Here is a 12,969-nt window from a genome sequence, read left to right as displayed (position 1 = left end):
ACTGAGGGTCCTCCTTGGCCACTCACATCTCCCCAGCTGACCTGGGGGAGGAAGGGCAGGGGAGGCCCCAGCCCAGAGCCATATGGGGACGATGGGGGATGAAGGGGTTGTTACTCCAGGTCTCCTCGACCCGAGCAGGTGTGGAGGGTGTTGGGCTGAGAGGATGTCTCCGGGTAACGAGGTCTGGCAGCCCTGCTGGGCCCGCAAGGATGTTGTGAGAGGAACCTTACCCTGCAGGCCGTGGCTGGCCGTCTCCCAGCGCTCTGTCTTCTCCAGCCGGGCCACTGCCTGCCCTGGCTGTGAGTGACACAGCCGTGTGATGTCTGTGTGCTCCTCCCACAGGCCACAGAGTGGGCCTCCAATGAGGACACGCGCCGCTCCTGCCAAAGCAAAGGGAAGACCGAGGTAGGTGGCCTTGGTAGGCAGGGGCCTGACTTGGAGCTGGTGGGAGGCCCACGGTGCTGGGGACAGAGGGCCGCTGTGTGGGAGGCCCAGCCTGGAGGAGCCAGGGGCTCCTGGTGAAGTCAAGAAGGCAGCCTGAGCATCTGAGTGGGTGGGGAGGCAGAGAGCTAGACTGGGAGGGAGGGATCGGGGAGGGTGACAGTCACAGATGCTACCCCAACTTTGGAGTGGGGTGCATCTGGGGCAGAGCAATGCTCTCGAATATCTGTGGCACAGTGGAGTGAGGGAAAGACACCTGGCTCCACAGCTGGAGAGCTTGTCCCTCTATTGCTTCTCCTTTCTTGCTTCAGGAGGAATGTCAGAACTACGTGCGAGTCCTGATTGTCACTGGCCGGAAAGTGTTCATGTGTGGGACCAATGCCTTTTCTCCAGTGTGCTCCAGCAGACAGGTGGGGGCTGCCTGGGGTCAGGCAGACAGAGGTTCTCTCACTCAGGCACACAGCCTCAGGACGGAGCTGCCAGTTCAGCACGTAAACCAAAACAAAAAGGATGCCCAATTAGATTCGCATTTCAAATTAAAAACAGACATTATTTTAGTGTAAGTATGTCCCATGCAAGATTTGGGATATACTTATGCTAAAATTATTCATTGTTCATCAAAATTCAACCTCACCTTGGGGGGTCCTAACTCTGGGAACAGCCTCTGCCCTCCATGATGACTGCTCCCTCAGAGGGGGGCGATGAGAAGGAGGTGGAGGGAAGGAGGGGTCCAGAGACACCAGGGACCCAGGAGAAAGCAAAACTCCGGGGAAAGAACAGACAGCCCCAGGGCCTCAGGAAAATAGCCCGATCTCCCCATTGTCCCCAGGTGGGGAACCTCAGCCGGACAGTGGAGAAGATCAACGGTGTGGCCCGCTGCCCCTATGACCCGCGCCACAACTCCACGGCCGTCATCTCCTCCCAGGGGGAGCTCTATGCTGCCACGGTCATTGACTTCTCAGGTCGGGACCCCGCTATCTATCGCAGCCTGGGCAGCCGGCCACCACTTCGCACCGCCCAGTATAACTCCAAGTGGCTTAATGGTAAGGAGACCCAGCCCTAGGGCTCCCCTGGTTCTAACCCAGCCAGCCCACCTTGACCCCCATCAGTTTCCTTCCTGCCCAACCAGAGTAGGGCAGACCCTTGCCCAAGGACCACAGCAAGTCAGAGATGGACTCTGGATGAAATCACTGATGTCCTGAGGACCCAGAGCAGATGGAGGGCAGACTATGAAGGGAGAGAGTTAGGAATTGATGAGGAGGAAAGGTTACAAGAAAGAAGAGATTGGGGGATGGTATTAGGAGTTTCTTGCCCTTTGGAGTTGAATCCCTGATTCTCCACTAATGAGCTATGTGACCTTGAGCAAATACTTGACTTCTCTTGAGCAAATACTTGAGACCACAATGATCTCATCTGTAATATGGGGACAATCATAGTATGTACCTCATAGCTTGTTAAGAGGATCCAGTGGGCTAATCCATATAAAGTACTTATAGCGGTGTCTGGTGCACAAGTGAGTGCTCAGTCATACATGTTAACTATCATTGTAACTGCACTTTCTGTTGGGGGTGGGAACAGGGTTAGTGCCCCCAGGTCACCAAGCTCGCGGGGGATGTAGGATGCCCATCTAAGGAAATGGAAGTGGTCTAGTGCTCCCAACTCTGTCTTCTTCCTCCCTCGTGGCCTGACCCACCTCTTGTTCCTCTTCTGTCCCCAGAGCCAAACTTTGTTGCAGCCTATGATATCGGGCTATTTGCATACTTCTTCCTGCGGGAGAACGCTGTGGAGCACGACTGTGGACGCACTGTATACTCTCGTGTGGCCCGCGTGTGCAAGAACGATGTGGGGGGCCGCTTCCTGCTGGAGGACACTTGGACCACGTTCATGAAGGCCCGGCTCAATTGCTCCCGCCCGGGCGAGGTCCCCTTCTACTACAACGAGCTGCAGAGTGCCTTCCACCTGCCCGAGCAGGACCTCATCTACGGGGTCTTCACCACCAACGTGTGAGTCCCTGCCTTCCCCCGCTACCCTCCCCTGGATGTCAGGGACCGGCTCTGACCTGCCTTCACAGCCTGGTGGCCTCGGGCAAGTCCCTGTCCTCATTTCTCTTTCTGTAAAATGGGGATGGCCGTGCCTTCTGCCCTGGGTCCTTTGAGGATTTTGTGGCTTGCTGCCTCTAGAGAGGTGAGCACTTGTTCTGGGTTGCTGTGACGGGCAGGCCTAGGCCAGATGTGAGGAAAATAAAAGGAACTAGATTGTGACTCCATGAAAGACCTTGCTGGGGATGAAAGTGTAGCAGGCTGCCTTTGATGAGGGGGTGACAGCCCTGGGAGGGTCCTCCAGATGCCCACAGGAGACGCTCAGAGACTCCACCCTTCCAACTTCAGGACTCCAGGATCCCACTAAACCTAATCAGCAGAGTCTTGTCACAATCCTGACTGCCCTGGAAAACACAGGCTGGGAATTAGAAGGGTAACCCCCCACTGAGATCATGAGTCTGTCCTCCACTGCCTCCTTCTGTGTACAGGCTGATCCATTCAGGTGACTTTTGTACAGAGAATGCTGAATGGGCAGCAAAGACCAAGAAATGAATTTGCTGTCCAGCATGCTGAGGGGAGTTCTCAGTAAGGACATCAGAAACATAGGAAGCAGAGAGTGGTGTTTGCTTACCTAGGGCCCAGCTAGCAGCAATGGATGAGAGCCAGATTAGCCACAGAATGGATGGTCTAGGGGATGGACAGGGGGAGGGGGAAGCAGGGAAACTGGAGCAGAGAAGCCATCCAAGCTAGGGCACAGACATGCGACACAGCCATGTGCTGTGAGCTGGGAGCTGACAGCTGGGACTTAGTGACCAGTCCACTGTCAGCAGTAGAAGGTAGGCAGCTGTGAGCAAAGGGCAGGAGTCACTGGAAAGGCATCAAGGGAAAATAGCAACGTTAGTATAAACTGCAAATTGTTTATGTATTGTGTGCCTTCTTCATGTCCCTGGTTCTTATCAAATGGAGGTGAGAGTGGGAGACACGCCAGTGAGCAAGAGCAGACCTGACTCTGCCCATAAGGAGCTTACTTTCTCGAGAGGGTCATTATTAAATGCCCAGTTTTAACTGCAATAAAATCTACATAGGGAAAGGGCAGTGTGCATAGAAGCTATGATCACTATGGAGCGGTGATGATTAGGGAAGGCTTCCTGTAGGAAGTGATATCTACAGGATGACTGGGAATTAACTAAGGGACAGGAGCATTCCAGCCTGAGGGAACAATATGCACAAACTTTGGAGGTGGGAAAAATTGCTTGAAGAACTAAGAGGAGACCTGTGTAGCAGGAACCTGGTGGGTGAGGAGGAGAAAGACACGAGAGTTGGCTGAAGGGCAGGCATAGGAGGATTATAGATGGGAGGGCCTTTAAGGATTTTGATCTTTATCCTAAGGGTAAGAAGTTATTGGAGGGTTTGAAGCAGGACAAAGGCTAGCTCAGATGTGCATTTGGCAAGTCACTCTAGTTGCCGCGTGCAGGATGGATTACAGGAAACTGGACATGCTGCAGGGACAGTGTGGTGTCCTGAAAGAGAGTGGGGACTGCGACCAGGCAGAGGGGGAGTGAAAGGCACATATTTGGGAGAGGGACTAAGTGCAGAGAACAACTTGGTAACATTTGGTGTAGTGGTAGCCTCTCTCCAAACTGTCCACATCAGACTCAGAGAAACATTTGTTTCCATGACTGAAAGGGATCTGAGAGGTCCTCTGGCTGCAGGTGTTGAGCTGCAGCATAGAACATTGGTTAACCAGGTTGTTGTTGGTTTATTTTTTTAATAAAATAATAGAACAGAATTGACTGGAAAAAATATCACAGTATAATGTATTTAGTGATACATTGTTTCATGAAAATGTATTGCAAATGTGTATGTCTATAGTATGTGTGTGTCATACTGAGTTGTCATATAAAATGTATTTCTTAATGGTGGACCATGAACTAAAATGTTCGAAAACCATTGACTTTATTTGCCCTCCCACTGAATAAAGGAAGGGGAAGAGAAGCACAGAAGGATCCACCAGTTTTTCTCATCCATGGGTCCTTCTTTCCTGGAGGGTTTCCAGAGTGTAAGGACCATGTCTCCTCCTTCTGTGAGATCCCCGTGATACAGAAGGCCCCAGACTCATCATAGGTGCTTAGTAAACCTTGGAGCTGTGCCACACTGACTTGACAGCTGGAGGTTGGATTTAGGGGAGGGTGCCGAGGCCTCCAGAGAAGGCAGCATCCCGCCATCTCTTGCCTTTCAGAAACAGCATCGCCGCGTCTGCTGTCTGCGCCTTCAATCTCACTGCCATCTCTCAGGCTTTCAGTGGCCCGTTTCGCTACCAGGAGAACCCCAGGGCCGCCTGGCTCCCCATCGCCAACCCCATCCCCAATTTCCAGGTACAGCTTCTCCTCCCCTTTCCCTCCCATCACATACCACCCTCCCCCAGACTATCAGCCACAAGCTGATGCCCAGCTACTTAGTGTAACCGCCAAATGTGTTCCTGCTGGTCTGTGCCCATCTGTGGGGTCTGCAGGGGCTCCCTAAGAAGGTGGTCACCTCAAGACTGTGGAGCAAGAAAGGAAGAGTGGATGGGATGCAGAGCAAGGGGGCCTGCTCTGAGCCATCTCCAAGTGTGACCCGTCACCTCCTGAGAGGGAGGGAGGTCGGACCTCAGCCCTCCTCAGTATAGGGGACCGGGGGTGGGGGGCACACTCACAAGCTGTCTGGCCAGAAGTTTGCTCTCAGTCTACCCAGCATGGGTAGTGATGCCCAGAAGGTCTCTGAGTACCAGGACTGGTCAGAGCCTAGACGTGGTGGTATGAGCATCCTCAGTGTGTGATGAAGAAGCAGGAAGAGCCACAGGACAAAGAAAAATACAGATGGTTGACTTTCACATCCATCCAACTTCCTGTCCAGGGGACAGAACGGAGCGGGGAAAGACCTCAGGCTTTCCGGTCATACAGTCCTGGCCCAGACCTAGCCCCCTCTCTGTGTGACCTTGGGCAAGTCACTCAACCTCCTTGAGTCCTTTACCCTGATCTGGCACATCGGGATAATACCACCAACCTCCTAGATGCACTGGAGGGTTGACATGCACCTGACCGGGGTCCATAGAATGATATGCACCTGACGTGCTCAGTAAATGACAGTTGCCTTCCAGCTTTGGTTTAGAAGGCAAGAACCTTGAGATGAGAGGGACATGGGAGAGGGAAGGCAGGGCTTGGCCCCACGTGGGGGAGGGGCACCGACAGCGACAGCATGAAATAACAGGACACTTGTTATCCACACTGGTAAGATCACCTTTTAGATAATCAAGCCCCCTTTTCATCTCCCTCCCCTCTCCACCCCTGGTAGGTCCCTCTTCCCCCATTCTCCCAGCTTCACTGTCCCTAAGTTCCCAAAGATGAGGTATCTTCCTGGAAGAGGGCCCTTAGCGGGGATGTTGGGGGTGGGGAGCAGGGATTGGAGAATCAGAGACGGGGCAGTGAGGAAGAAGGAGGGCACCCGGGATCATGGCAGCCCGGCGGCTGAGCACGCGTGACCCGGCTCCCCGCCGCAGTGCGGCACCCTGCCGGAGGTGGGCCCCAACGAGAACCTGACGGAGCGCAGCCTGCAGGACGCACAGCGCCTGTTCCTGATGAGCGAGGCCGTGCAGCCGGTGACACCCGAGCCTTGCGTCACCCAAGACAGCGTGCGCTTCTCACACCTCGTGGTGGACCTCGTGCAGGCCAAGGACACGCTCTACCACGTGCTCTACATCGGCACGGGTGAGGCCGCCCCGCCCCGCCTGCGCTCCGCGTGGGAGGGGCTGGAGGGGTGGGCGACTGGGCTGCGAGGTTCCGGGGCCACCCTGAGGTTCAAGGCCACCCTGATCTGGCCCCTCCAGAGTCGGGCACCATCCTGAAGGCGCTGTCCACGACGAGCCGCAGCCTCCGCGGTTGCTACCTAGAGGAGCTGCACGTGCTGCCCCCTGGGCGCCGGGAGCCACTGCGCAGCCTGCGCATCGTGCACAGCGCCCGCGCGCTCTTCGTGGGGCTGAGCGATGGCGTGCTGCGAGTCCCGCTGGAGAGGTGCGCCGCCTACCGCAGTCAGGGGTGAGTGGGCGCCGCGCCACGGCGGGCGGGCTGGAGGGCCGGATTCCCAACGCCGGTCTCTGGGAACTGGGAACTGGAGATCCAACAGATGGAGCTTCGGAGTCAAGGTCGCCCTGGGGTGGCATCCTGGCGCAGTTACGGATTGTGTGCCTTTGGACAAGTCACTTAACTTCTCTGAGCCGTGGTTTCCTCCTCATAAATCTCTGTAGGGTTTTTGTGAAGGATGGTTGGGATAATCTGCCCAAACCACGTGTCACTCTCCCTAGGGGAAGGATGTGTTGAGCATAAGGTGGCCCTGTTGTCAAGCCCACAGTGAGGGCCTGGCAGCCATCTCCAGCCGATTTACTCTCAGTCTCTTCAGTTCAGAGAGGGGCCTTTATCTTTGAAACCACAGCGCTTATTACCCAGATGCGAGGGCAGATGGGAGGCTATGCTCCTCAAGCTTGCTCCTGTAACTTCCCCACTTAGAAGAGGCAGAGAGATCTGGTGTGGATGGGCTGGAGGTGAGGAGCCACTTGCAGACCGGACATTCCAGCTGCTTCCGCCATCAGTTCTGCAAACCTTAGCTTCTAGTGGATCCACAAATTTGACAACAATGACACTGGCATTTACGGGGGAAACAAAACCTGTCCCAAAGCCAAACACAGATGTATCTCAGACTCCTAACCACTGGAGGCTACCCTGAGCTGCACCCCCCCCCCCCCGCCATTATGGAGATAATAAAAAATTGCCTGCAGCTGGTATAGCCAAGGCTCCATGGGCTCCTGTGGCCTTTGCAACACAGGGACCTTCTGGCTGTGCCCATCTGTTCTCAAGATTTGGGAGACAAATGGCATGCCTGCTGCCAGTGGTTGTTTTCCAGTCCCGGTGGAGGATGCTAGGATCTGAGGATGGGCCTGGAGGGCTGGGGAGGAGGCTGGAAGGTCATGGGTTGACAGGGGGTGGGGCTGGGGGTGGGCTGGGAGTGGAAGGCAGTGGCAAACACCCAAACTTCCCTCAGCCCTAATGCAGGGCTCCATCAGCAAAGCACCAAACATGCTAAGCCCTCCCACGCTCAGAGATCTTTGCGGGCTGTCAGTGTGAGAAGAGGGAGGCCAGATGAAACAGGCCTGGAACACACTCCTTTCTCTCAGGGCTCTGGTTGGGGAGAAGAGCCTTGATGTTAATCTGACTGATGTGTGGGCAGAGACTGGGGTATAATGCAAGGGGCTTGAGTGGTGGAATTGGATACACCTGGGGTTCCATCATCAGCTATACCAGCTGTATGATGTTGAGCAAGTTACTGAACCTTTTGAACTTTGGCTTTCTCAGTAGGAATATAGGGGGAAATTGTGATGAAGCAATTTAATTTTCCACTCCAGTATTCGTGCCTGGAGACTCCCATGTAAAGAGGAGTCTGACGAGATACAGTCCATTGGGTTGCGAAGATTTAGACATGACTGAAGCAACTAACACACACTGAGATATCAGGGGATAGGACTTGAATGCATGAATTTGGGGAGATACATTTTAGGCCATAACAGCTGAACAGATAATCTTCAGACATACAGTTTTCCCGCCTCTAACGTATATAAAATAACAGCTCCAGGAGGTACTGGAGAATCAGTTGGATAAAGTATGTAAGAGTGTATTGTCCGGAGTTCAAGCACCAAACACACCTCCTGCAGGATAACTATTCCTGCAGGTCAAGGACCCATCTTATGTCCATAAGGTTGCAAAGAGTCAGACACGACTGAAGTGACTTAACACACATGCAATTTAATTTTGGCAAACAAACTGTAAGGATTGGGAATAATGCTCACGAAGTGCCTAGTCCAGCAAGTGAGTCATCATTGGTAACTAGTGTCCTAGTTCTTTTTTTTATCTCTGCAAATGCATTTAGGGGCCATCAGCCTCCTGGGCTCTCTGGAGTCTCAGGATCTGTGACATTGAATACAGACAGCACTGCTTGGCAATGAATCGTGGTGTTTCCCTCATATCTTGTCTTCTTCTTTAACTCTTGTGTCATTATAAAACTTTTCACATGTACCCTGTTCTTTAAGGGGATGTAAATCCTTGAAGGTAAACCCAGTGTGCCAGTATTTTCTATACTCCATTAGGGGAGCCACACCCAGCCCCAGGCACAAAGTGGCCTTCCACACATGACTGATCCTGAATTTGACTGATTGTTTGGCCTTGAGAGGAGGTTGGTGCAGGAGAGGAGTGGGACTGGAAAGTGAATTGAGGCCAGCTAAGAATGCCAAGGGAGGATTTTGACTTGAATTCTGTGACTGGGGGCACTGAAGTGGTCTTTGAGCAGGGGAGTAGAGTGATGGGCAGTGTGAATAGGTGTTTTACAAAGATCAAGCAGACAGTGGCGAGTAGCATTGTCGCAGGGCAGATGGTTGGCCAGTGCGAGCTGCTGTGGCTCTGGGCCAGATATGATGTAATGGGGTCTGCAGTGGAATGAAAGGAAGGATGATGCCAGTTGTCTCCCCACACACGTGGTGCTGCAGACAGGGGACAGGGAGGTCACGGAGCATGGCCGGGTGGAACAGAAAGATAGAAGTCAGTTCAGAATCTAATAGTTTTGGTTTCTTGAGTTTGGGATAAGAGGCCTTGATGTGTACAGTAGAAACCCTATTGTAACAGTGTAGGTGGATCTAAAATGTGAGGTCTCATTAATGCGAAGTTAACAGAATGAACAGAGTAAGCCCATGCCGCCAGCAGGCTGTGAACTCCGGGAGTCTGGGAGCCACCTGCCCATCACACTATATCAGAATGTGTGCTGTAGTGAGGCAGTTTGTCACAGGGTTTTACTGTGTTCCACAATAGACATTTCTTGCCTTTTTCCTCATTTCTTCCAAAGCTGGCAAGAAGCTGAGGATAGGTAAGCAGAGGCCCCTTTAGGCCCCCTCCTCTGCCCAGAATCCAGGGGCTTGTCTCTAGACCCCTCCTTTCACTCAGGCAAACTTCAGCCCCATGGGGCATGACCAGGACACTGAGTTGACCACAGAGAGACCAAGGCTCACAGGAGAAGGAGCGGAGGGAATGAATGCTGACTAGCTCTACAAAGCAGTGTTTTATGCCTGAAGAACCGCCCCCTTCCTCCTTCATGCCACCCTGGAGTGAGGGGCCTGTCTTGCCAGCTTATCCCAACCTCCCTCCCTGGCAGAGGGTCTGGGCTCCCTCCACTGCCATCTTAAGTAATGACCACTTGCTCCCAAGCTCCACCGTGGACAGCTCCTATTGTGAAACTATGGCTACATGGTGCTGGAATCAGCCTCCTTGTAAATTCCACCATCCATCTTTGTCCTGCTTCTGAGCCCATGGAATGAACCTGTTCCCGTTTGTAATGACTGCTTGAGACACTGCAGTAAAAAAGACATGGTGATATATTATTGGTCTGATGGCTAACTTTATGAAAGAAACTCTAAACTGCCACCCATTCCTGCCATCAGAGACACACTTTAATTCTCCTCTGCTTGGAGCTTTAATTTTCTTAAGGACATTCTCTGCTCTGGAAGTTTTGAAATGGCCTTTGGTCAAAAGCAGCGAATGTGGACAAGCAAAGAGCTCAGGCACTGGTGCCGGGGGAGCCTCGCAGTTCCCCTCAGGCAACCTGGGCCAGGGCAGGACAGGTGTGTCTGTGGAGAATCTGGTCTCCTCTTTCTTCTCTGGGAGGACTGGGTGCAGGAGAGGCTGAGGGTGAGGGATCCTGACTGAGGGGCTGGGGCCAGCATCTACTCTGTGTTTTTCTTTGCTCTTTATCCTGTCATGGATTAGAAATACAGGATACTTCATCTCTTGACTTGGGAACTCTGACAAAAGTGGCCCTGGAACAGCAATTCTAAAGGCTATTATTCATTATAATCACCTGAGGAGTATTTCAAAGACTCCAGTGCCTGGGCTTACTCCAGTCCTGAAGGCCCAGAAATAGGGTTTTTGTTTTGTTTGCTTAAGCTTTTTAAAAAAATCCCCAGGAGATTTTAATTTGTACTCAAGACTGGGAACACTGTTCTAGAGTTGGTTAGGCCCTAGATGAAAGAAGTAGCAAGAGGCAAACTGCATTCCTCCAGAATCTTCTGTTTTTACCTTGTATAAATCAATTCAAATTTTCTACTCTTATCCATTCTCTCTTCTGGCTTACGGTTGTTTTTGATGGATAGAATCATATGTATTATTATTAATCACTAGTCATGGCTAGTTCTCTTTTTATTATTTAATCTGTGCTGCTTGTGAAGTACCATGACAGTGCTTCTTGAGTTTGATACCCATTTCTGAGAGCTGAGGCAAATACACTCAGGAATGGGCTTTACTGACTTCTGATTGACTGAATCTGCTCACAGCAAATTTGGCCCAAATGTCAGCAGGTAAGCAGAACCTCAAAAGCACGAGTTGCTGGGACTACTTTTGCACATGTATTGTATTTAGTCCCATGATGTCTAGTTTGACTCATTTGCTGGTGAAACACCCACAGACCAAACCATTGATCCTGAATGAAAACATGAGCACCTGTATATTGTATAATTTACACAAATTGTCCTTGAGAGAACAAAGTGGAAACATAGCAACATAGCAACAGATGAGCATTCTGGATTTCCAGGTGGGCCACGGTGTGCTTACTGGCAATCAGCGAGGCTGTCACTCACTGAAACCCCAGGCATTGTCTCTCTTCTATGAGGTCATAAGTTGCTGGAGCAAGAGACAGCACTGTCTTTGATCTCCTCTGGCAAGGAGGGGAGCCCCACCCTCTTCTTTATAAGGTCTTCATATAACTTCTTTTCTCTCTGGAGCCTGATAAGGCCTACTGAACTCACTGAAAATAAAGAAATCCCCTGACAGGTGATTTTCCCTGAAGCTTCAAGAGAAAAGGAAGATTCTATCCTAGAGGCATGAAAAGGGGCAGTGCCTTGACTCCTTTGTGTATCCCTTCAGTGCTAGGCAGCCTTGGCCCCTTTGGCCAATGGAAAATCCCTCTGCAGACTCAGGTCATGGCATGGGCTCCCCCACCCTCTTTGTCATGCAGCACCTCCTTCACCCCAAGCCTCTTCTGCTTTCTAACCTCTGATTTCTGCCCCACTCTCACTGCGCTCCTAGATTGTCTGCAGCAGGCCCACTGCTGTGGAGCAGCCAGGCCTTGACAGAAGGAGTGGAAGTTGGGGCAAGAAAGGCAGAAGGGACCCAGGGTATCCCCTGAGATTGGCGGTGGGCTATCTGGGTGTTGGAGGGAACTTCCTTCAGGCTTCAGAAGCTGAGATTGTGTATACTTAGCAATGGATAGCACATCCTGATTCTCTAATTCCCATACTCTTTCCCCCCCTCCTTGAAGTCTTATTGGTAGAGATACAATTTTTTGTTGTTAAAAACTATAGAAGATACAATGACTAAGTCAAAAGGAGAAAGGAAAGACAGGAGCCTAGGATATAAGAAGTGGGGGCTTTGAGGCGTGCATTGGTGTGTGAACCGTTCCTCTCCTGGCTCACTGCAGATCGACCAGATCGGCCTGCCTGGGAAGGGGGACCTGGGATGTGACCCCTGGCCCATCCCAGTTTGAGCTTATTCTTATGATGTTAATGCACTGGACTCTGGGCCCTGCCACTGAGCAGTACAAGCATGTGGATGTCCAGGTGACCCTGGATTATGTCCCCTGCATCTGTGCTTTAAAGCATGGGCCCATGTTTACACGGTGTGTGAAGTCAGATACAGCCTCCAGCTGGGAGGTGGAAGCGTAAGGGGAAGAGTGTGGTGGTGGTGGTGGTAGGGGTGCCTAGATTCTAACCCCAGCTCGGTCATGTAAGATTTGTGTGATCTTTGGGAAATACCTCTTCCCTTCTCTGTGATTGTTTCTTCCTTTATTTAACAAAAAGGTTGTATTATGGATGCCAGTGATTCCCAACCTGGCTCCCACTAGAATCATCCACAAGCTTTTAAACCCCCTACCCCCACCCAGAGATTCTTTGTCTGGGATGGGCCCAAGTATCAGTACTTTTCAAAAAGCTCCTTTAGTGATTCTGATGTGCAGCCAAGGTTGAGAACCACTGATTCAGATCATCTGTAAGGTCCTTTCCATCACTATAATCATAGCGTCTGGCAGGGAGGTACTGCCTCTTTGGGTTTCTGCTCACCACATCTTCACCTGTGGCCCTAGATGTGCAGTGTGGAACCCCTGACTCAGGCAAGTACTCAGACTCAGTAGTTTCTCGGTTAAGTGTGCGGGCTCTGGAGGGTAAGAGTGTGAGTCCAGGGTTAGCTCTGGTTTTCCTCCATATAACATGAGGATAATAACAGTACCTTCCTCACTGAGTTGTTGCATTGAGTTAATTCATACTTGTAAAGTGCTTAAAATGATTCCTGGCACACAGTAAGTAGTCAAGGAACTTAGTTACTATTATGGAAGACACCTGGATGAGAGGGGTGTCCAGAGAAGAGTGTCC

At 51.7% G+C, this 12,969-nt stretch overlaps 1 protein-coding gene across 5 annotated transcripts in view; it reads left to right on the top strand.

Moving 5' to 3' along the window:
* The window catches only part of SEMA5B (semaphorin 5B), a 126,595-nt gene that overhangs the window by 107,469 nt on the left and 6,157 nt on the right, over positions 1-12,969 (top strand). For all 5 annotated transcript variants that reach the window (XM_043473148.1, XM_043473147.1, XM_043473149.1 and 2 more), the window contains 7 exons: positions 343-405; positions 753-851; positions 1,271-1,484; positions 2,159-2,444; positions 4,720-4,855; positions 6,019-6,226; positions 6,346-6,553. In XM_043473148.1, the coding sequence (XP_043329083.1) occupies positions 343-405; positions 753-851; positions 1,271-1,484; positions 2,159-2,444; positions 4,720-4,855; positions 6,019-6,226; positions 6,346-6,553 (1,214 nt within the window). The remainder of the gene's footprint in view (positions 1-342; positions 406-752; positions 852-1,270; positions 1,485-2,158; positions 2,445-4,719; positions 4,856-6,018; positions 6,227-6,345; positions 6,554-12,969) is intronic.

This window comes from Cervus canadensis, chromosome 7 (assembly GCF_019320065.1).
Source record: "Cervus canadensis isolate Bull #8, Minnesota chromosome 7, ASM1932006v1, whole genome shotgun sequence".
Taxonomy (NCBI): domain Eukaryota; kingdom Metazoa; phylum Chordata; class Mammalia; order Artiodactyla; family Cervidae; genus Cervus; species Cervus canadensis.
The sequence above is the reverse complement of the archived record's forward strand: the minus strand, read 5'-3'. Positions and strand labels throughout refer to the sequence as shown.